This window comes from Nannospalax galili, unplaced genomic scaffold, assembly GCF_000622305.1.
Source record: "Nannospalax galili isolate Female #2095 unplaced genomic scaffold, S.galili_v1.0 scaffold743, whole genome shotgun sequence".
Lineage (NCBI taxonomy): Eukaryota > Metazoa > Chordata > Mammalia > Rodentia > Spalacidae > Nannospalax > Nannospalax galili.
In genome coordinates, this window is record NW_008349552.1 from 299,457 (window position 1) to 324,054 (window position 24,598).

At 41.4% G+C, this 24,598-nt stretch overlaps 1 protein-coding gene across 1 annotated transcript in view; it reads right to left on the reverse strand.

Moving 5' to 3' along the window:
* Positions 1 to 24,598, reverse strand: part of Sidt1 (SID1 transmembrane family member 1) — a 129,471-nt gene that overhangs the window by 49,967 nt on the left and 54,906 nt on the right. Inside the window, exons 2-9 of the mRNA XM_008846986.2 lie at positions 20,697 to 20,818; positions 19,588 to 19,758; positions 12,435 to 12,480; positions 7,856 to 7,957; positions 7,195 to 7,278; positions 5,303 to 5,390; positions 4,143 to 4,214; positions 3,242 to 3,335 (exon numbers count right to left, since the gene is read on the reverse strand). Of these exons, the coding sequence (XP_008845208.1) occupies positions 3,242 to 3,335; positions 4,143 to 4,214; positions 5,303 to 5,390; positions 7,195 to 7,278; positions 7,856 to 7,957; positions 12,435 to 12,480; positions 19,588 to 19,758; positions 20,697 to 20,818 (779 nt within the window). The remainder of the gene's footprint in view (positions 1 to 3,241; positions 3,336 to 4,142; positions 4,215 to 5,302; positions 5,391 to 7,194; positions 7,279 to 7,855; positions 7,958 to 12,434; positions 12,481 to 19,587; positions 19,759 to 20,696; positions 20,819 to 24,598) is intronic.

Genomic DNA, 24,598 nt, shown 5'->3' on the forward strand with positions numbered 1-24,598 from the left:
TGGGCCATGTTCTCACAAGTAAACTTACAGCATGTGCTACAAATCCCACATGTGTTGGTAATAAGGATAAGGACTCATCGAGAAGACGGCATTAGTCTGAGCAGACAGGTTTCTTACAGTTCTGTGGAAAGTTTGTTTGACTTAGTTTAATGAAGGAAAGGTTCTCCTATTAGCATTTTTCCTCCATCGAGTCCCCTATTTAGAATGCCAAATGGTTCCTATGCCTCTAGCTTTCTATTTTCAGTTTGTCTGTGTTTGGAAAGAACCTATCTATGCTTGTGCACTTGACTGTAGCAAAGTCATCTTCAGCAAAGTTTCACAGAGCTTGCTCACTTAGCTGACTGAGTAATGACTTTAGAGAGACTAGTAATCACCTCACCAGTAGCTTGCTTTTTGTCTGTGTTGCTAGTGCTTGTGTGCTGACTAAAGAGAAACAATTCTCTTTTCTAAAATCTAAAACATAGGCATGGAGGGTCTTGCAGAAGACACGTTCTTTATGGTGATATCAGCGCTCATCTGAGGTACAATGGGAAACTTTGGGGCTCTTTTCAATTACATCCTTGTTGAGGAGATAGACTTCTGCTTAGACCCCTGTGGCCCAAAACTGTCTTCTCTCACATGTCCCTATCACTCCAAACTCACTTTGATCAGTCTGTCTAAGACTTTAGGACCTGGAGCCAGGCTGCCTGAGTTCAAATTCCAGCTCCTTCATTTACTGACTGCTTAACCCCTCTTTGCTTCAATTTCCTTAACTTTCACATAGTGATAATAATAGTATCCTAATAATAGTAGCTGGGGGCATTAGATGAGGTAATGCACTCGAGGGCTCAGCACACTGCTAGGCACACAGCAGCTATATGAACACATTAATAACTATATTAGATAAATAAGCTGATAATGGTTCATGTACATGCTTTCCAGTATAATACTTGCGTATGGCCTAAGGCCTTGTTTATAGGGGTGAACCCTTCCTCTCACAGTCAGTATTGCAGAGGCACTTTTCTCTGATAGGGAACTTTCTATGTGTGTAACATTGACATAAGCCCAGCAAGCTACCTACTATCTCATTTCACAGTGTATGTGTTGAATTCACCAGATATAACATTATTATCATTATTATTATTAGTAGTAGTAGTAGTAGTAGTAGTAGTAATACTAGTAGTATTGGTCTTTTTGAGACAGGGTCTCCCTGTAGCTCCAGATGGCCTGGAACTCACTATGTAGGCTGGCCTCGAACTCACAGAGATCTGCCTGCCTCTGCCTCCTGAGTGCTGGAACTAAAAGCATGTGCCACCATGCCTGACTACAACATTATGTTTTTGAGTCCATATCTCATGTAGTCTAGTTGATCTTAAATTTACTATGTAGCCAGGGATGACCTTGAACTCTAGATCCTCCTGCCTACCACTCCTGAGTTGAGTGCTGGGATTATAGGTAGATACCACCACATCTAACTCTGCTTTTAACTCTTTTTTTTTCAATGTATATTTTTATTGACTTTTTGTGCATTTCATACAATACATCTTAATATTATTTAGACTCCTCCCTTATCTATACCCTCCATGGCCCACCCATGGAATTTCGTGCATTCTGTCATGTATATTAAGGCCTATAGAGTCAAGTTTGTGTCCCCAGATGTCCCTCGACATGAGTTCATCCACTGGAGCCTGTTTAGCCTGTCTAGCATCATATCCTTAAAGAAGACCAACTCTCCCTCACCCAGCAGTGATCTGCTGCCAATAGTTCCTTGGCTAAGGTTGGGGCCTCCTGCCCATTTCTCTAGTTATGTCCCGGGTGTTTGTCTGACTGAGTTTTCATGGGCCTTGTGCATGCTGCCACCATCGCTGCAAGTTCATATGAGCAAGTTCTCAGAAACCTGGAGGAGTCTGTTTCTTTATGATCATCCAGCACTCCTGGCTCTTATGATCTTTCTGTCCTCTCTTCTACGGTGGTCCCTGAGTCCTGGGTAAGTGAGGTTTAATTTAGTTGTAGGTGTTTAGGTCCTTCCTTGCTTTATGAACATGGACTCTGAGATCTCTATTTTTTTTTTCAAATGGTTTATAATGAATAATTTTCAACTATTTTATTGTTCAAATACTCCCAGATTTGGTTAGTGGTGGTCTTGAAGTTACATTTATTTATTTGTTTATTTATTTATTTTGGTGGTACTGGAACTACTTATGTGCACTAGGGAAGCTCTCTACCACTCAGCCACATTTTCAGCCCTTGTTTTTCTAAGACAGGGTCTCCAATGTTAGCTCAGGTTAGCCTTGAGCTCTATGTAGCTCATGAAGGCTCTGAATTTGCCAAATTCCCTTTCTTCTTCCCGAGTATGAGGATTGTAGGCATGACCAAGGTGGGGAGTGGGAGGTTTGAAGGCAGTCTCTCAACTCAAAAGCTTCATAAGGTTGAGGCAGAGTTGTTTTCTGAGGGATAAATAGGCTCTTGTCAGACATTGCTCTATCTAGGGGGCAGCAAAGAGCTCTTTGTACAGTTGGAGTGCCTCTTGCCTTGTGCCCTCAAAGCTCTGAGCTGACTTTGTTTTCTTTATGTATTTAAGAGGAGAAAAAAAAGTTGCAACCTCCTGCCATTCACTGTAGCTGTTTCTCAGAAAGTACAACAAAAAATGGAATTCTAGAGGTTCAGCCCTGCTGAGAGAGGCAAGGAAAGATTGTTTTAAATTTTTATTTATTTATTTTTAATCAGAGGCTCCAAATTCTTGGGAAGGGAAATTTCCATGATCAAATCACAGCACAGTTATATCCCTTTTTCACCCCAAGAAACATTTTACTGGAAAATCAAAGCTCCTGTAGTAGAAAGGCACTGGGTAGTGTGGTACCAAAGCATGTAACTCCTGCTATGTGGATTGTACCTCAAGATTTATTTTAGGCATTAAATCCACTTTTCCATAGAATTTTTGAGTCTGTTTCTAATCTCCATGTTGGACGAACAGACTGTTTCCTACAGTTGTCTTTTTGTTGAGGTTTCATTATAGTTCCGTTATAATGAAAATTATCAACACTCTTATCAACACTTGCTATGTGTGTGACATTGACATAAGCCCAGTACATTATCAGGTTATTGTCATCTTGTGTCACAGATGAAAAACCTGAAGTACAGAAGGTCACACAGCTTGCCCAGAATCACACAGTTAGTGGCCAGTCTGTGCTCTAGAGCCCGTGCTGTAAGCATCACACAGAAAGGCCAGGGAAATTAGCAGTGCTTGAAAGTTGGGACCTACCTCACATAATGAACAAACACAACAAGCAGGCATCCCAAGTAGAAGGACAAGAAAATGAAGACAATGAAGAGACTGGATTTCACATAAACAGATTCTGGGGAGGGAGAAGCAGCTTCGGTTAGGTTGTCGTCAGGAGTGTGAAGACTATATTGGGGACAGGACATCTTAAAGGGCTGGCCTTCACATCTGTTCTTAAGTGCCAATAAATTTTCACTTAAAGCAGCAGAGCTAAGGGAGGTCGCTGGGAAAGGACCACTGCATATAAGTCCAGAACTGGGTCCTGTCCCCTCCCTCCCTCCATTTTTCCCTTCCCTCCCATTCCTCCTTCCCTTCTTTCTTCCTTCCTTGCTTTATTTTATATATGTATGAGTGTATTGCCTGCATTTATGTACACCCATGACTTGCAGTGCCTGCAGAGGTCAGAAGAGGGCGTCAGATCCCCTGGAACTGGAGTTACAGATGGTTGTCAGCTGCTATGTGGGTGCTGAGGTTCGAACCCAGGTCCTCTGCAAGAACAGCCAGTGTTCTTAACTGTTGAGCCATCTCTCCAGCTCTTTTCCTTCCTTCCTTCCTTCCTTCCTTCCTTCCTTCCTTCCTTCCCCTCCCTCCCTCCCCCCTCCTTCCTTCCTTCTTCCCTCCTTTTTTTCTTTTCTTCTCTCTTTCCTTGCTGTAAGGCCTCACCGTAAGCTGGGCAATCATTCTACAACTAAGCCACACCCCTAGCCTGCTCCTTTTGTTTAGAAAGGGAATTAACAAAGTACTCTGATTCTTCTACATCTATGGCAAATATACTTTAGTTTCCTTATGGTGGTTCCCTTCAAAGAATGACATTAACATTTAATTACTTGGGAGATTTCCTGACACCACAACGACCCCACCACACACGAGAGCAAACACCAACCTTTAATGGAAGGGACGATGGTCACTTTAAGGTTTTTTGTTCGTTGTAGATTCCAGGTCTGGTTCCCATTTTCTGTTAAAAAACAAAACAACAACAAATAAACAAAGCAAGGTGCAATGCACAATGGGTCAGACATTAGATTCTCACCCTCAGTTCCGAACAGTTGTGTTATAAAATGTCCAGAATCAGCTCTGGCTGTTGAGCAAGATTTGAAGGAAATCCCACTTTCAAACACTCAAACAAATCTGATAATATCCTTTGCTTAAAACTCTCACTTTGGCCTTCCCTCAGGTGCGTTTTGACAGCACTAACTGATATAAACGAAGTGAGACAGCAAACTTCCTTTTCCATTGTAAAAGATTTGACCTTTCCCCTGATGTCCATAGACAGCTCAAGAAAAATGTGTAAATATAGAGAGCTGCATCTTTTTTTCCTAGCAGTGAAAATTTGGTTTTTTCTTACATAGTCATCAAAAGGCCTAGAGTTTGTCAAAGAACATCAGATACCAGTAAGCCTATAGAATTATATAATTAAGAGATTACACATACACAAGTAGAAATGTCACCTAATACTGAGGGAGCCATGCCACACTCAACAGAAAACACCCTTTGTGTTGGTGACATATGGCCTATCGGCGGGGGTCTGTGTTCTCAGTCAATAGCCTGTTCCATTCTCTGGGCAGAGCTACTATTTGCATATGCATCAGAGCTTATGTAACCCCTTGTCTTTGGGATAAGCCATCACGCTTGGCTTTCTTACCATTTTGTGAGGTACAATTTTGGCAACTGAAATACTAAGCTCTAAATTTCTTTGTATATCCTTGTGGAAGTGCTGATTATTGATTAGTATAATTGACTCCATCCTAGGAAACCTTTTGGCATTTACTCACGGAAGTGAATATTTTTGAGAAGAATGCTAACTATGGGAACTTAGTCTTTATGGTCTGGTATAAGACTTCAAAAAAGATGAAAAGTATGAAACGGCACTTTTGTAGTAACAGTCCTAACTTCAGATCTATGATTGCTTTCAATTTATTTTTTGTTCATATGTGTCTCTGAGGCCTTGTCAGGTCTCTGCTGCTGATGGGCCTTCAGTGAGAACTAGAGATGAGCTTTTGGTTTTCTTCCCTTCCCTCCCAAGTATTCCCTACCATCTCTTACCCTGGATGGAGAATGATCCTCCACATGCATAATCTTCAGGCTTTATCACAAATACCACGAAGAACTGCTCATCTGGAAAATCCTTCTTCTGTTGTAAGACATAAGAACCTTATTATAGGCAGGTGAGAAAGACAGCCAGGAGAAAGTCCATGGGGGTGAGGGGCAGAAAGAGTGAAAAAAGGTAAAGGTCACCCCTGCCCTCTAACACCCCAGAAAGGGCTTCCACATGCAGTCTACTCCAGATCATCCACAAACTACCACAGCAAAGAAATTAAGATATGTAGGTACAGTGTTAGGGTTTTAAAATTTGTGCCCACTTGAGAACTTGGAACTATAATAAACACCATATAAATGATGACAACAAGAGCTCAGAGTGTGTGTACATGTGTACATACATATATGTACACATATATTTGAGATGGTTTTGCTATGTAATCTAGGTTGGCTTTGAACTCTTTTTAAAGTTGGTGCAATGACTCAGCAATTAAGGGCACTGACTGCTATTGCAGAGGACCCAGGTTCAATTCCCAGCACCCACATGGCAGGTAACAACTGTCCATAACTCCATTTTCTCAAGTTCCTTCATAGGCATTGCACAACACAGGTTTACTTACATAATGCAGACAATACACTCTTACACATAAAAATTAAAAAAAGAAACAAGAAGATGCTGGGAAAAAAGTATATCTGTAAGCAAAGAAGTCATGCAGTCAATAATTAAATAGTGTGGGTAAGGGAGGCAAGGACATGGAGAAGGCGGACTGGGTGGTGCTTCTAGCTTTGACTTCTATAATTGCCCTTCTCTAAGTCCCTGTGGTATATTAATAAGATACGCTTTAAGGTTCATTATAGTTCTTTAACTAAACTTTTTATCATCTCCCAATTTCTGCTATTATGTTTAGTTCACTGAGAAAATTCCAAAACTGAGTTACAGGCTCAGAAGAAAAGTAGCAATTTATTGCCAAGTATATCCAAGATAACATGTATGGCTATGTATTGCCCTTTACTGCCAGATGGTATAAAATCTGAAGTTTCCTCTTGTGGTTATTTTTCTGTCCTTTTTATTTGGGAATTACATAATTCTGGAATGCTGAAGAAGAAGTAAATACCAACAATAAGAACAAATATTTAGGATATAAAATCTGAGATGTTCAAAATTTGAAGTTTGACTATTATACATTTTTAGGTCTGATACCTAAATTATAACTAGCCTCTATCCATTTCATGTTTGTTATTCAGCATGGCCTCACCCTTCAGACAGTACAAGTCATAGGTCCTTCAAGTTCTATAGGATCTCTCTAGGCATGGGCTGACACAAATGTGTGTACAGTTTTGCTCTAAAATCACCACTGAAATCATAGTTCAATTACAAACTGAACAAATATCAAAAAAATAAACTGCTATACAGTAGGCCCATATTCCTTTGACTCTGTTATTCTGTGTAGATTTGAATTCAACTTTTGGTGACTGTTGCTGTTAGAAATTATTAGAATATGTTAAATTGCTTTAAATGCCTCTGATTTGTCCTAAATTGTCACACCCTACTGTCACCTACTGGGTGAACTAGAATCATCTGGCCTTCTTCCTCATAAGCGATCTGTTAGATATATGTCCCACTGCACTGGGGGGCGGGGGGAAGGGGTGTGTGTGTGTGTGTGTGTGTATATGCAAGAATCCCCAAGGGGAAAAGAGAACACTCAGAGGGAGAATATTGCCCACCATCATCTGGGCATTGATTTCAGATATAGCAATAGCAGTTTTGAAACCAATCAGAAAGAAAAGAGACCCCAGGTACCCAGTGGATGACCTTCTCTTTTGGATGCTGGTCCAGTGGGTAGACTGAGCATCACTTAAATTCTGTGAGTGTCATGTCCACAGAAGCAATGTCTCACCTGCAGCGTGATGGCAGCCTTCTTGGTTATGGTCTGGTAGACACCATTAAATTCCACATTGTGGTCCAGGTCATACACTGGGCACTAAAGCATACATGAAGGATTAAAAAAGAAAACACTACTAATGTCATATAAAGTAACTTTATATGTAAGTTCTGTCAGGGTTTTTTCACCTGAATCACAAACAGGGGAGTCTTACTAATCCAGAAGCCATGGGAAGTGTTCTGCAGAACTCTCATGAAATAGTCCTCTTAAAATTTGGTGCTTTGTCCTTTAACATCACAGTTACTCTAACAAGGAGAACTATGGAAAGATTGTATTAAAGTATATAACACCTTTTCCATTTTCGTGAGATAGAGAGGATCTAATGTTGCAAGAAAAAATGTGAAAACAGAACAAGTGTTGGGTTTCAATTATTTTCTCATGGAACAAACAACTGGGTCTTTTTTGTTCTTTGTCATGACTTATCTTCTCTCCTTCCCCCACTTTCTTGTCTTCATATTGGTGGAGTCACTACTTTTTACCTCTTACCCAGACTGCTCAATCCTGTGGCCCAGATGCTGTTACTCTTTAGCAGTGGTGGGATAGATGAATGGTAAGTAAATGAATAGCCCTCTCCCATCTATTCTGGGATAGAAGGCTTACAAGTATCATGACTCACCATGGTGTTCTGCACTGAGACAACTGAACATGGATAAGCCTTTTCCGACACCACTTTAATGATAACTGAGTCCACATCTTCAGGAAATTTGTATAGAAAATACTGAGAATAAGAAAAAGACACAATTTATTAATATTGGGAGGTGTTTTTAATTATGAACTCAAACCATTCCACATGAGTAGAATTACTTTCTTTTAAAATATTTTATTTATTATTTTTATTTTTTCTGTATGAGTGTATTGCCTGCATGTGTGTAATGTTGAGGTTCAGATAGCCCTACCCCCTCACCAACAGGATCCCAAGGACTTCTCATGCTCCTGAGAAAAGGGAACCTAGCTGATAAGCACCTTGGTCTTTGAAGTCAAGAGAAGCAGACTTTTCTTCACTGTTTGACCAACACAGCAGGCTTCCCCTTTGATCTCTAAAGAGGACAGGTTTTAACAGTCCTGCTCTCCTTCTTCCCTCCACCCAACTTTAAAAAAATATATCTTCCTGCCTTCTGTGGGAGGAAGAAGGCTCCCTTTTTAAAAAGACCCCAACTCAAGACCTGGGCAGACATTTTCCCTGCCGGGAAGGGAATCTGTCCCATGTGTTCCTTTGCTAATAAACCCTATTTTGGTGGAGTTTTATCTGTGTCCTGGTGCCTCCTCCTCCATTCACTCGTTCTCCGCCAACTTTTTACCTATCATGTAAGTGCACCCGTGTCATGCAATACCCATGAAAGTCAGAGGAGAGCATTGAATTCCCCTGGAACTGGAGTTACAGACTGTCGTTAGCTGCCATGTGGGTGCTGGGAATCGAACCTAGGTCCTCTGCAAAAGCAGTCAGTGCTCTTAACCACTGAGCCATCTCTCCAGCCTGGAATTGTTTTCTTTACCATTCATGTGAGATTCCTGTGCAAACCTCAGGGAATGTTCATTGCTTCAGTCAACCATTCATCTTGTATGTGTTGAGCAAGCAACTGCTATGCACAGGGCTCCATGCCAGACATTAGGAGCCAGCAGCGAAGAAGGTGAAATGGCCACTCACACAAAGCTGTCTTTTCATTTTATGAAATGAGCATTTCTTTATCAACTAAACTTTATTATATTTCATTTCATTTCCTATCTAAGCACTCTGCTGCCAGCCCCTTTTAAAATTAGAGATATATAGATTGTAATGTCAGACAAGATTTATTTCTGGGTGGTCATTGTGAACTATGAAGCTCTACTTTGAATATAGGATAAGCCTGTGCCTTGAGAATTTTGATCACCTTCCCAGAGGGAAGAATTAGCTCTAGACCATTTTTTTCTCTGAATCTTTTGGTGAAAAAAAAAAGCCTATTTCCTGACTGGCTGGCTATTTTTTGTCAATTTGGTAAAACTAGAGTCACCTGGCGGGGAGGGAACCTCAATTGGAGTGTTGCCCAGAACAGACTGGCCTGTGACCATGCCTGTGAGGCATTGTCTTACTGCTAATTGATGTAGGAGGGCCCAGCTCAATGTGGCAGTCTCATCTCTAGGCAGGTGGATCTGAGTTGTCTAAGGAAAGTAGCTGAGCAAGCCAGGGGGAAGCAAGCCAGTAAGCAGCATTCCTTTACTGTCTCTGTTTCAGTTCCTACCCCCTGGCTCCTGCCTTGAGCTCCTGCCCAGGCTTTCCTTGATGATGGACTGTACAGTGAAAGGTGAAATACACCCCTTCCTTCCCCAAGTTGTTTTTGGTCAGTGTTTTATCACAGAAACAGGGAAGCAAACTAGGACACTGGTGAGATATTCTGAGAAGATATTTAGATCCAAAAACTAAGTTCTACCTTGAGTCCCTGAGGCACCTATAAAATTATTTCTCACATTTTTGCAGATTCAGGTATCATCTCTAAGAGAAAGAGGTGACACTATTTACCTACCTCAGTTATGAATTCATTGGAAGAGGATATTAACTCTTAAATCTTACACATGTTTAAAAATGGAGAGGAAAGAATTTTGCCCATAATTACAAATGTGGAAACTGGATAAGAACAATGCCAAGTTTATAATTAAGACTTTGCAGAAACCAACCCAAACAAGTCTTAGATTTCTAGCAAATATATCACTTTCAAAAAGAGGCCAAAAAATATTAAACTTTAATTTTTATTCCAGTATCCCCTTCACTAATCCTGTTTTGAGAACTAGTTCAATATGAATAGAATGTCAAGATTAAGAAGTGCCACTGCTACTTCTGTTTAGAAATCTCTTCATGCTGTGTAACTGATGGCAATAGCCCAAGAACCCACTGCATTTGGAGCTGGATCAAATATATTTAAAACTGGGTTATTTAAAAGGCAAAGAGCTTAGAGGTCCCAAGGGGTGTTCTTGGTTCTCAGGAGAACCATGCTGTGTAATTCAAGAGCATTATTGTAATTTTTGTTAGTAATGATACTCTCTCTCCCCTGTATACCATAGTAACTGATTTTGTGTAGGCAGTCAGCATTTTGTTAACACATTAATATGTCAAAGTATTATCAATCTTATTTATATCTAAATTACTATAAACCCCAAAGGATTATTTTAGAGCCCTGCCTTGGTAATACACTTTAGCCAGAAACTATCAGAGCAATGGTTGGAATTTAGGCTAAAAATCACTACATGGGTCCTGAATACCTGCCCAGTGCCTGCAGCAGTCAGTTCTGAAGTCTGCTTCTATCTATAGAGTACAGGTAGACAACAAAGATTCAGGCTGTCTGAGAATGTGCATGCATTGGGTAATTTTATAGGAATAGAAAATCTTTCCTGCCATCGGAGACTATAAATTACAGACCAAAATGGGAACAGTTTTGTTTTCTTAGTTTGTTCTAAGTATATTCCGCTCAAGTTTGGAGTTTATATACAAAAAAAAAATTGTTGATCATTTATATACAAATTATTTTGCTTTAATGTGTAGATGTCGCTATTTTTTTTTGTCTACAAACACTTCTATTACACTGTAGAGTACATACATTTGTTTGTCATATTTATTAATAGCTCTGCATAGAAGTGTTAGACTATACCTATATTTTATATAGTCAGGGAACAAGTCTTCCCCTTTTCTGGGTATCTCCCATTTTACCTAGTAACTAGTACTTTCTGAAATTTACTTGAATTTAAATGATCAACAAATATTGAGAACAAATTACGACTTATGGCCTTTGTTGCCAATGAGTGTCAGTATACGTGCAGACTTTCACAGGAAAGAAATTTAACTCTAGTTTTGTTGAGAGCCAGAAATGCAGGTTAGTTGACAGAGTAGTGCCGAGCATGTACCAAGCCCTGAGTTCTCTGGCACTACAAAACAAAAGTGGGAATTTGTTCATCCAGGCCTGGCAGCACTGTTTTATACATCTATTCTAGACTCTATGTTGGGTGACATCATGTTGGCTACTTGAAATCATCCATGATGGACATATTTAGTTATTTATACCCCAGGAATGGGCAGAAACTCCACCCCACAAGATAATAACTTAAATATTTACCAGCACACTCGTGACTGTAATAAATTTACAAAGATCCAGTAATATTTAAATAGCAGTTATGCTATATTTACAATTCATATTAACAGTAACTGTTTATAACTAAAATTGTATTAAAATCTTCAGAAAACTTATGGTAAGTAGCACTACAATATATAAACCTTCCCTTGTGTGTGGAGACATCTTGGTGCATAACCTAGGCTAGCTTGGGACTTGCTATGTGGCTTAGACTGGCTACCTCCAACTCCCATTTCTCTTACCTCAGTCTTTGGAATGCTAGGATTAAGATATGCACCACCACACAACAACAAAAACCTATTTTGATCTGGGCGTGGTGGTGCATGCCCTTAATTAATCCCAGCACTTGGGAGGCAGGTGGATCACTGTGACATGGAGGCCAGGCTGGAATGGTCTAATAGTTCCTGGTCAACTGGAGCTACATAATGAGATCCTGTCTCAACACGCTTCCCCACCCCCAAATCCCTATTTTGAATTTGTGATAGTATAGACTGTTTCAGCAACCATGAAAGAAAAAAGAAAGGCAGATAGAAATGTCATAACAAAAACCTTTTAAAAAAATCAACATTTTCATATATTTATTGTTTGTGGTTATTTCTTATTGAGGAGCACATAAAAATAGCTAATTATTTTTAATACAGGAGACACTAATTCAATCTGCCAGTATTCTGGCAGAAATTAAATTGTGTCTTATTTTTATATTTTCAGAACAATCATTTACATATTTTCTGTCAGCCTTCCACTCCCTATCCCCTACCCCACCCTAACTAGGAGGACCATAATGACAGAATGTGTCTCTGCCTTCCTTATCTTTCACCCACAGCACCTAGTACTTGGGACACCGCAGGCACATAATTTTTACTCAGGGAAGATTGCGCCAAGAACATTGAAAACAAATATCATGCTTTCCATTTCACCCCAGTAAAGGCGGTAAGATTAAACGCCATGTCCAAAAACCCCAGTGACAATCCAGAATACATATGTATGTCAAATAGTGTAGGATCAAGGGCAACAGCACTTGTGGCCTCTCCCTGTTTTCATCGGTCCTGTGTGTAACATCAGCAGGGGAGCTCTAAGTAACTGTTGGAACCCTTTACTTACCTGAGGTTGAGAGGGGCTGGCAGTGAAATGAAAGGCAACATTTGTCCTGAGAAATATAAGCGTGAAAAATAGAGAAAAGCATGAGCTGGCAAGCAAAAATTACTTGTTTAATGAAAGCCAACTTAAAGTAGATGCTAAACGCCTTACCCTTTTTAAAAAATTTTATTTATTATTTTTGTTTTATGTGTATAAGTGTATTGCCTGCATGTGTACAAGTGTACCAGTGTTGGGCAATACCTGCAGAGGTCAGAAGAGGGCATCAAATCCCCTGGAACCGGTTCTTAGCTGCCATGTGGGTGCTGGGAATCAAACCCAGGTCCTTTGTAAGAACAGTCAGTACTCTTAACTACTGAGCCAATTCTCCAGCCCCTGCCTTACCCTTTTTGAAGGATCTTTGGTACTGAAAACTGGTAAGTGTCATGGGGACTTTGGGATTTTAACAATCAAGAATGGTTGAACTGGGAAGAAGATTGTTTGTATATCTTTAAATAGCCACGAAATTACACCTAGATAGATATTTTGTTTACTTTTATGGGTACTTTTGTCTTTGGAATCTCTTAAGATACTACAATCAAACAACATAACCAATCAAGCTTGGTTGATGACCCCATAGCAAAAGAACAGCTCTTTAAAAACAGCGTGAATAGATGTCTACTACCAGACAGTGGCTAGGGAGACGAATATGGTCTTCTTGTCCCCAGTCTCCCCTGTCTCCTGCAACACCTGAGGAAATTCTCCAAGATTTCATCCTCTTTGGATTAGGTGTTGCCTTCTTCAGCTTATCTTTAAAATTTAACACCACCACAGAACATAGTGAAGCTATTTGCTCTCTAAATAAATTTGCTATGACTTATTTTATCAAATATTTAAGCAGCAATGATCCTGGTATGGAAGGAAGGAGAGTGTGAGAGGTATGTAGGAGGCATACAGTTGTAGCATGGGGGCTGTATGGGATGAGCCTCTGTGAAGTGCTTCAAGAGGCTAAGAAACACAAAGGTGAATTTGTTCCCTGTAAGGGCTGCTCTGGGCATGTGCTCTTTGAGGATCTTGCCCCATCATTAGCTTCATAGATCACTCAGAGGTCCACTGTACTTGCAGCTCCCAAGACTGATGAAACACCCACCCTCCCAATATGCATCCCTCCTTGCATTACTGAGTCTGAACCTGAACTTCTGGGGTCCTTTACCATCTTCATTCCCTCCGAAGACTCTCTTTCCACTTAAAAATTTCTTTTTATAGAAATGGAATATTTTTTAGATTCCTTTAGAAACGGCATATGGCAAGGCTCATATAGTAAGAGGTGTCATTTGGAAGTCATAAAGTTTGAGCACTATTTATAAAGGTAATGAGTGTGGGTTGGGCTGTCATTAGGGTGAGCTCACAGAAACGTGTATGATTTTAAAATATTCACTTTTGGCAGAAATCATCATCCATGTGGAGGACTTGGTTTTGCAGAAGCACAGTGGTAAACTTGTAATCTCAAATCACCTAAAAGACACTGTCAAACCCAGTTGTATTTCCATTTCGGAGTCCATAGCCAGAGTCAGGGACCTCAGTGCTATGCTTGGCCTGGGTAGAGCCCTTTCAAGTCTGGCGAGTGTCATCTCTGTTACCAGGGCAACATGGGGCCTTTGGTGTTGATTGCCAGGTCAGAGGAACAACAAAGAAGAGACTGATTTTCTAGGCCACTAACATTCCTGAAGGAATCTATGGACTTTAGCCAGATATCTGGCTTTTTTATGACCTCAGTCATTTGACTGTCAATTGTAATACTATATCAACACACACTTTCTGGAGTTTTCCCCCTCAGGTTTTATTGCTTTTCAGACAATAACCTTTAGGCGGGGCTGGTGGCACAATCCTTTAATCCCAGCACTCGGAGGCAGAGACAGGTGGATCTCTGAGAGTTCGAGGCCAGCCTGGTCTACATAGAGAGTTACAGGTCATTTGGGGCTACAGGGAGACTCTGTCTCAAAAAAAGACCAAACAAACAAACAAACAAACAAACAAACAAACAAGAATAACCTTTAAGTCTTCTCTTTCTTGTGGACCTAACAATGGCTAAAAAGTAAACATTGTGCCTATGGGGGTGAAACACCTTCTTGCTTGGCCTCTAATGGAGGTGAAGAAGGTCTATTTTATCAAAGGTTTCTTGTTAATAGCACAAAGCTAATCAAAACTCACAGGCACCTTTAGTTTTAGAAAAAGAAGCACCACACTTTGAATTCATTTGTTTCAAAAATTAAACACCAAAATCAAACCCCAATTTTGTTTCTTTGCTTTGGCTGTTTGAAGGAAGGGGAGCAGGAAAAAGAAACAGATACATAAGTCAAGAAAGGAGATGTAGATAGAGAAGATGAGGAAGAGGCAGAGAGGTGCTCAAGGGGATGGAGAGAGAGAAAGGAGAAATGTTTACAGAAGAGTAATGAAACAGAAGGAGAGGAGAAGAAACAGAAGTTAGGAGAGGGAGAGACAAAAGTTAGTATGTTTTGAGTGAGTCCCTAAAAGGACCATAAGAACAAAGGCCCTTACTTGTATCTTAGCACACTCCTGCAGTGTGCAGCGTGCTCCAAATTCCTTTGTTGGCTGAAGGAAATGAGGTTGGATTATTTCTCTGGACTGTGGACCTCAGAACGTCATTCCTTGTTATCTTCTGGCTGCCAGCTACCATGAGCTCCCTTCATCTCTTGCCCTCTGTGTTTCATCCTTTCGGTGTGTGGAATCTGTACTCATGTACTATAGTCCATTCTTTCTACCTTTCTCTGGGATCCTGCTTCTACAAATATCCAGCTCTCCTCTTCATCTACTGCCTTTCTACACCTTAATTTATAAAGATACTCCAGTCTTAATCATTTCAAAACAAATCACAAACAAACCCAAAAAATTCTTCCCTTATTTTTACCCCCCCTTCCCAACTCCTGTACATGTTCATGTGGGCCCACAAATGTGTGGAGGCCAGAGGTTGATGTTAGGTGTGTTCCTTTATTTTTTCCACTTATTTTTTTCCCCGTTTTCTTTTTAAAATATTTTATTTTTTGTGTATGAGTGTGTTGCCTGAAGGTATGTAAGTGTACGCATGTCATGCAGTGCTCACAGAGGTCAGAGAGGATGTCAGATCCTCCTGGAACTGGAGTTATGGATGGTTGTTAGCTGCCATGTAAGTGCTGGGAATTGAACCCAGGTCCTCTGCAAGAGCAGCCAGTGCTCTTAACCACTGAACCATCTTTCTAGCCCCTCATACAATATATTTTAATCACATTTAGACCCCCTCCCCTATCTGCATCCCCCTTTACCAGCCCTACCCAATTTCATGTACTCTATTACATATAATATTTATTTATTTAAGGCTTATTGAGTCAAATTTGCATCCCCAAATGCCCTTCAGTGTGGGTCCATCCACTGGAGCCTGGTTAACCTACCCAGCATCACACCCTTAAATGAGACTGACTTTCCCTCTCCTAGCAATCAGTTGCCAATAGTTCCTCAGCTAAGATTGGGACTTCTTACTCACTTCTGTACTTGTATGCTGTAAATTTTGTCTGGCTTGAGTTTATGTGGGTCTGTGCATGCCATCACCATAGCTGTGAGTTCATGTGAGTAACTGCCTATCTGTCTGGAAAACTGTTACCTTGTGGTCATATACCCATCTTCTGCAATGCTCCCTGAGCCTTGGAAGGCAGAGACTTGATATAGATATCCTATTCAGGACTTTCTCTGCAAGTTGGCAAGTTGTGGGCCTCTGTGTTAATCATTTGCTGCATAAGGAAGCTCCTCAAGTGAGAGTTCAGAGATGCATTAGTCTATGGGTGTAATAATAAGTCATTAGGAGTTGGTTTAATATTGTGTCCATTTAACAGAATAATAATAGTAGGTTCTTCCCTATGACCTGTGACCTGTCTAGCCACAGGTTCCAGGCCAGATATCAGTGTCAGGTATGGGCTCCATCTTGTGAAGTAGACCTTAAATCGAATCATAAAGTGGTTGGTTATGCCCATAATACTTGTACCATTATTGCACCCGTGTGTATATCTTGCTAGCCCAATTGTTGTTGTAGTTCATAGGATTCATCAGAACTGGGCAAGGCTGATGGCTATATTCTCTTCTGGAGCATGCATAGCACCTTCTAGGACAAATGTATCACCTCTTAACACCTCCTTATGTTCCTTTCTCCCCATGACCAAGTGCCTGCCTGCTCCAACAACTTCTTGCTGTTCCCTACCTCCTGCAATTGCACACTCAGAAAACAAGGAATGACCCAGCACTGCTGGGGCAATGAATTCAGGCAAGGATGTGCAAGTGTTATGAAAGGAGGCAGGGAGGAATGTTTTAAGGCAGAATTATCTTATTTTAAAAACTGAATTTGAATAAATAAATGCTTTATGGAACTGAGAAACATATTCAGGAAGACATAAATTTGGGATAACAGTATAAACAGAAAGAAGAAATAACATGCTATGATGAGAACTGTTCAGAAGTGGGAGGCAGAGGCAGAAATTAAGTCTGGATTTTTCCTTTTCTTTTCTTATCTTTGTTTTTTGTTTGTTTTTGGAGACAAGATCTCACTATGTAGACTAGGCTGGCTTCGAAGTCACAGAGATTCACCTACCTCTGCCTCTGCCTCTGCCTCTGCCTCTGCCTCTGCTGGGAACAAAGGTGTGTGCCACCACACCTGGCCCTTTCCTATCTCTGGACATTGGAGCCAGGTGCAGTGATACACACCTCTAGTTTGAGCTTCAGAGAAGACAGAGGTAGGAGAACAATTTGAGCTCAAGCGTTCAAGGCCAGCCTGGCCAGCATAGACAGGCCTCCGTCTCAAACAAGAATAACTAAAATCTCTGGGCATCAGATGGCTCATCTCTAAAAATGAAGAGAGTGATTTAGATTCACAGAGATTCTTCAAACGTATGAATTGAGGAAAAAAAAATGTGTTCCATGTATATTCCCATCTGTCACTCCAAAGAGTGTGGCAGAAGCTGCAGTGTCAGGGACTTCTGAGCTAATTCTTCAGTATTCTTACCACAGCCCTCAGCTGTACTCCATTACCACCATCTGGGTCACCAGCAATGTTGGTGAATGGAGGGAGGAAGAAACACATACTGCCCAGCTGCCACCTTTTCTCAGCCTTATCTTCGTCTCATAAAAGCCCTAATAACTGCATTTTGCAATGCTCTCAAGGGTTGTTTGCTGACAGGAAGTCATATTATATGAAAACAGACAACCACGTGATAGGATAGATTTGCGAATCACTCCTTAACACTTGCACAGAGCTGCAGCCTTATGACTCCAGCCTCACAGTGTTCAGAAAGCTCTGATTACCTCACTGAAAAGCCAGCCCTGCAGCTCCTGTGTGCTGTCCCCAGGTGACAGTGACAAGTCAGAGTTACCAATGGGCAAAGGAAAGGCATCTCTGGAAGTTCAAATTGAGCTCTGTTACAGGCAATGCCAGTCATACCCACTGAAAGCATTACCACAGATTCCAGCATAGATTAAAGTTTAAAAAGTTTTAAAATTAAACTTATGCATCTTACTGAGAACACATTCAGGGTGGAAGTTCAAGTTTGGCTGCATATTTGGATCATCTGGGGACCTTAAAAACGTATCCTAGCACTCAGACGTCCCTGCTGGAGCTCCTGCTCAATCAATATGGGTGAATCTCTTGCGTAAGAGACCATGTTCCTGATTGGAGTTTTTGAAGGGTGAGGCCAGAACATGAGTGTTCTTTGTCCTTAAAATGGTCACAAAACCGGAATTAATGGAAGGACTTAGAACAAAGGCTGAGAATATTTCTTTATCCTCTGGGTGTTTGTCCATTGATCTACCTGTCCCTCTGGTTATAGTTCTATGTCAAAAGGCATGCAGAAGCCCAAGATAAATATTTGATTCCGCTCAACAATTTCTTTCACTACAAACCTCTTTAAAAACTAGCTTGAGAAAGTTGAAATAGCTTTCTAATAGAATATAACATTCTGATCCGAAAATACGCTGTGAAAAAACATTATTTTAAAATATTCTGATGTTAAAAATTTTAACTTTTCATGGAAATATATAATAAAAAAATAGAAAGCATGAAATTATGAGTATATGAGCTATCGCCAGATAAACAGCGCCATATATTGAATATTTCCTAGTACCCTGATTTCTAATGTTACATAATAGATTTTTCCCCCTGCTTATAAAACTTTATATAAATGGAATCAAACAACTTGTATTTCTTTTCTGGTTACTTTTGCTCAACATTGTGGGATCTATCCACTCTATTAGGCATATCAGTAGCATGTTCTTTTTTATTATTGTGTAGTATTCCACCGAATGAATACCACGGAATTGGATATATAATATTTTCACTGCATTGTCAGGCTTTTCTTTTGTAACCTTTTTTGATTTATTTATTTTTATTTTACGTGTATGAATGTTTTGCCTACGTGTATGTAAGTGCACCCATATTGTGCAAGGCCCGTGGAGGTCGGAAGAGGGCTTCAGAGCCACTGGAACTGGTGTTACAAACCATTGTTAGCCACCATGTGGGTGCTGGGAACCAAACCCAGGTCCTCTGCAAGAGCAGCCAGTGCTCTTAACCGCTGAGCCAACTCTCTAGCCCTCACTGTCAGGTTTTTTACTATAATACTTTGGAAGTTTCATGAGACCTTATTGTAGTTTTAGTTAACATTTCTGATATCTAAGGAAGTGATTATTATCATTTGGGGATGATTTTGGTGAAGTGTCTAAGTTTCATTTCTATTTTTTTCAGTAGGGTTGTCTGATTCTTTAGAAAACAGACAAACATAAGGTATAAAGCCACATTCCTCCCTACATTCTAAAACTGAAGTAGAAATAAACATAGTAAAATAGCTTAAAGTCTTCCTTAAAACAAAAGCAAAGCTTCCTTCCTTTATTCACACATGGGGTACCAAGTCACCAGCACCACATCACAGGCAGGACTGGGCCCTAAATGCAGACACACCTGGGAGGTCAAGTACTCTTCCCTCTACACCAGCCTCTACTGTCTCCCTCTCAGGGAGAGTTCAGAGAGCACGGGAACAATATGCTCACTAATTTCCTTGATGAGTGCTCATCCGTAAGGATGGGTGCTGAGCTTAGTAGTCACAGGCAGGATGGAGCAGAAAGCAGAGAATGACCATGTGTGCCTGCTTACCAGAGCTGAAAGTGCTTGATCTTGGTGACCAGCAGCTTGTAGTGGGCACCAAGTGGAGCCATGGAAGCCACATCTACAAAGATCAGATGCTCCAGAGGGCCTGTTTCATTGGTCGCCTTGGAGGGACATAGTGTGCGGCTGACTTCCTGGTAGTTGTAGCTCCTGTGGGATCTGCAGCAGATGAGGAAGGCCACACCAGCCAGGAGAAAGAGACTTATGAACAGAGACACAGAGAATACCTCATTTCTCTCAAATTTTGCTTTAAGCCTTTGTGTTTTCAGTTTCAGACTGGACCTACTGATAGTAATGCTAGGACTCTTGCTGCTAGTCATAGGTGACAGGGACATAGGGTTTGTTCTGTCCTGACCAGTTCGGCTAGCAGTGTCTATACTTCATTAAGTCTGACTCCAGGAGGGACTCTCCTGATTAAAAACAAAACAAAACAAACGAACAAAAAAACCCAGTGAAGTCAATTTGTTTCCCACAGTCTGTTTTGCTAAAATAGAAGCTACAGAAAAATAAAAGTTTGTAAAATAGAAGTTACATGGTATCAGGTTAAATCTATCCCAGTCAGTATTTCAATCCTCCAATTCTTGCATCTTTATAAACCACGTAACACTTCACTATTTCTCTATGCTTTCTGGGCTTTTGATTAATGCTATAGTGCCTTACAGAACTCTCCTCTGCAAAACAGGCACTCCATGAGGGCAGGGGCTTTGTTGTGTTTTCCCAGCACCTATCACTTAGCGGTACTTTATACCGCAGTGCTCTGGAACAGCCATTTGGAAGAATGGGGTTGGTGGTGCTCATTTCTGTTGACTACAGAACCCAGTCCATTGAACAGCGTATTCAATGAGCCCATTTTGCAAAAAGAGGCACAGAACATTATGATTTTCATTATAAGGTCTTCCAGGTGCTGAAAATCTAAGTAGAAAGGACAGAAAGAGAATAGAGGTGACTAGCTGGGGGTATGCATTGTTTACACTTAGCACACACAGGACCTCAGATGCCAGTGTGTGAGTTCTTTTGCTAAGACAGAAAAACCCAATGAGGTCTAAGGCATTGAAGAACAGCAAATGTAGTGGAGCTGCCAGGAAAAGAATACTTACAGTCCTTGGAAGAGCAGAGGAACCTGCCAGGACAGTACTTCTTTCTGCTGGCGAACCACCACGAGGACTGGATAGTCCAGGTTCTCAGAAGAACTGTTCACATGCACCCGCACGGCCGTCACCTGTGTGGCAGGGTGGGGAGAAGGCAAGGTCACTGATTCCCTACATTGCTCCTCAAGAGGTGATCCAAATGTCCCTGTTGGTTTTTGTCAACTATATTATATCCAGAGTAGGTCTCAACCTTGACTGCACATTGAAATCTCCCCAGGAAATTTATAACAATTGATGCCTGGATCCAACCTGACAAAATTCTGATTCAATTATTCTTGGATGAGGTCAAATTATGGAGCCTTCGAATAGCAGACTGAGGAGTTTGAGCTGAACAGTATACACAAGGCTTCAAGAATAAGTCTGGAACAGGAAAGCACAGATACTAACACACTTTTTTAAAAATACAAATACAAATAATACAAATATCACAAGCCCCAAGCGATCCCAACAACCTACAGGACTCTCAAATTTAATAAGCTTTAATTTGGATGTGATAAATCATCCTGTGTTTCAACCAAAATGTTGTAGGCTTTTCTTTGTTTGCTTTTTTTTTTTTTTTTCAGCAAAACAAAATGCTTTTATTTGGTCCTTGGAGCCTGAGTGGAAACCACCTGTGGAGTCATCGAACAAGGAAGGGACTGACAGCTGATAAAATAGTCTCTGTGTTCGAAGAGCTGGTCCTATTTACAGGGTTAAAAATATTCACAGCTTGGAATAAAAGAAGGCCTAGAGGGGAGGGGCATGTTTCTCTAGATATAAAAATCCTTGCAAGCCCCATGGAGATGAGGACAGTGGGTGTGCAAGTTGCCTACTACCTAGGGACTGCAGGGCAGTGGCAGCCAGGTGGAGGACCCAGGAAATGTCTCAGGCGTCCATGTGGCAGATGAGGGCTCTGGTCTTGACAAGCAGCTGGGGTACACTTAGACAGGTGGGCAGCTCTCAGATTCCTGGTTCGGGGAGGAAGCAACCACACCCTACATGTGCCTGTGATGGGGCTGGGGGTCCCTCTCAGTGGACGGACTGATTCAGAGGCCATCATCCTGCCTTGAGAGCCTGAGCAACCCCTTGTGGGGCTCAGATCTGCTGCTTCTCCCCTTGGTGTGTCCCCAAGCCCAGCTTCCTGCCCCAGTGAGCAGGGCCCCCGATAGCCCTGGCACATGAGCAGCAGATTGGAGGAAGCAGATGCCTGATGGCCACCAGCCAGGGCTTGGAGACAGCAACCCCTCCTGCAACACTATGTAATTCCTGGAGTACCTGCCAGGATCGAAGCCGTGATGGGGCGGCAGGTCAGGAACCAGGCCCAGCCCTGCTGTCTGGAGAAGCGCTTTGTCCTCAGCACCCCTCACCACCACCATTCCTGTACTTTGTTTGCTTTTTAAAAATATTTTATTTATTATTTTTATTTTATGTGTATGAATGTATTGCCCGCATGTATGTAAGCACACCCTTGTGGTGCAATGCTCATGGAGGTCAGAAGAGGGCATTAGATTCTTGGAACTGGAGTTACCGATGGTAGTTAGCTGCCATGTGGGTGCTGGGAACTGAACCCAGGTCCTCTGCAAGAGTAGTCAGTGCTCTTAACCGCTGAGTCATCTCTCCAGACCTTCGTTTATTTGTTTTTACAGCCTAAGGAGGGTCTGTTGCTCCTACCACCAAATCATGGTGCTTCCCCCAGCAGGTCCTGCAGGGACCAAGCAGGCCTCTGCCCTGATCCATGGTAAGTCACTCCCTGACACACAAGCTCTTCTACATGAGCAGGTCCATGGCTCCTTCTGAGAGCCCACTGCACACCAAGACTCAACTCCATTACAGTTGAAGATGGGGAACTAACATCCGGGTCTGGAGCTCTAGGGTTTTGGAGTTTTCCTTACAATGTTTACAATCCATAGACAATATGGAAGAGATCAAAGGACAAAAAGACAAGGTAAAAGAGAAATGTAAAACTTGATCTCCCACAGGAGTTCTTTATTTTCTACTACTTTTCTATTCTCTTGAAAGTTTTTTAAATTAGGGCCTGGGCAGATGGCTCAGCAGTTAAAGCACTTGCCATGTAAATGTGAGGACAGGCATTTAGACCCCCAGAAGCCATGTAAAACATTGGGTAGGTATGCATGCATACCTATATATGCATGTACCCCCATACACACACACACATACACACACACACACACACACACACACACACACGCACACAAAAAATGGAAAAAGAAAAACAAAAAGTTTCTTTATTAGGAGAAAGCAAGCATGAAGATGAATCCTGCCTTGCAAATGCATGCAGGCTGAGGGGAAACAGAGCGGCCTGGGGCCAGGCACACCCCGCTTCCTTCTGTGCAACATACTCCCTGCTCAAGCCATTGTTTCACATTTTTAATGTTAGCACAGCTAAGAGTGATTTGTTAATTTGCTAAGAAGCACTTGGTCCTGTGCCTGCACTAGGTTTCCATGGAAATTGTGTTGCAGCCTGATCACTGTCCAAACCACATCTCCAGTGTGGATTTCTCTCCTAAGCTCTGGGATTTCCACAGGCCCCTCAAACTCAATGTGGCCACATGAAATTCCCCATTCTCCTCACTCCTGACTGTGATCTCTTCAGAAACCCTAGGCTTCGTGAGTGGTTCCACCATGCGGCTGCTCATCTAAGTCTGAAACCTGAGGGTCCTGCTGGGTTCCTACTTCTGACACGTCTAGCTCTTCACACTGTTCAGGTCCAGGCCTTTCTGCCTGACAAGACCACTCTCAGCTCATCCCTTTGCCTCTCTGACAGCCTTTTCTCTCCAGATTTGAGTCTCTCCATGCTTAGGATGCCAGTTTCATCTTCACTCCCCTGTTTAAAAAAGTCACCTTCAGTGGCTCTACAGAATTTCCAATCTTAAAAGATTGATCTATAGCTATCACCTATCATCTATCTATCTATCTATCTATCTATCTATCTATCTATCTATCTATCATCTATCTATCTATCTATCTATCTCTATCATCTATCATCTATCTATCTATCTATCTATCCCTCTATCATCTCTATCTATCTATCTATCTATCTATCTATCTATCTATCTATCTATCATCTATCTATCTATCATCTCTGTGTGGATATGTGTATGTGAATGCAGTGTCCACAGAGGCCAGAAGAGAGTATTGGATCTTCTAGAACTGGAGTTACTGGCAGTTGTTAGCCACTGCGTGTGGGTGCTGGGAACAAAACTCTGCTCCTCTGCAAGAGCAGCAAGCACTCTTAACTGCTGAGCCATCTCCCCAGCACAAGAATTTTCAATCTTATATCAAAGTAACAAGAAAGCTGTAATTGTTGGGAAAAAAAATGAAATACCTTGATGAATGCTGTAAGAACTCTGCATTTTGATAGAAAACTCTGTTTAAAATGTTGATTTAGATTTACTTGCTAAGCTTGCCTGTTCTGCCTGATTTGTATCTACCACACATGGATGATTAACCTAGTTGAAATGCTAAGAATTGAAGTGCTGTAAACCTCCTTCCTGGACCCTGGACCCCAGACTCAGTTGCTTTACAATGTGTCCTGTAGGCCTGTTTGCACACACCAGATAACTGATAAGGAACAAAAGAGGGAGGTTGCGCCAGGCTTACACCAGATCTACCCTTCCTGGAAAAGATGTTTAACCGAAACTATAGCTTTTAGAAGATGTTTGATCAAAGTGTATGCTGAGGAATGCTTTTTGTGTAATGACTATGTGGGCCTATATAATCTGTATCTGAAAATGAATGGGGGTCGATCGTTCTGACCAGACTTGCATGTCTTGGGAAGCCAGTCGACCCCAGCTAGCTGGAAAGTAAAGACTCTGCTTGATTTTTACATCTCCAATCCCGTGTATTTGTTA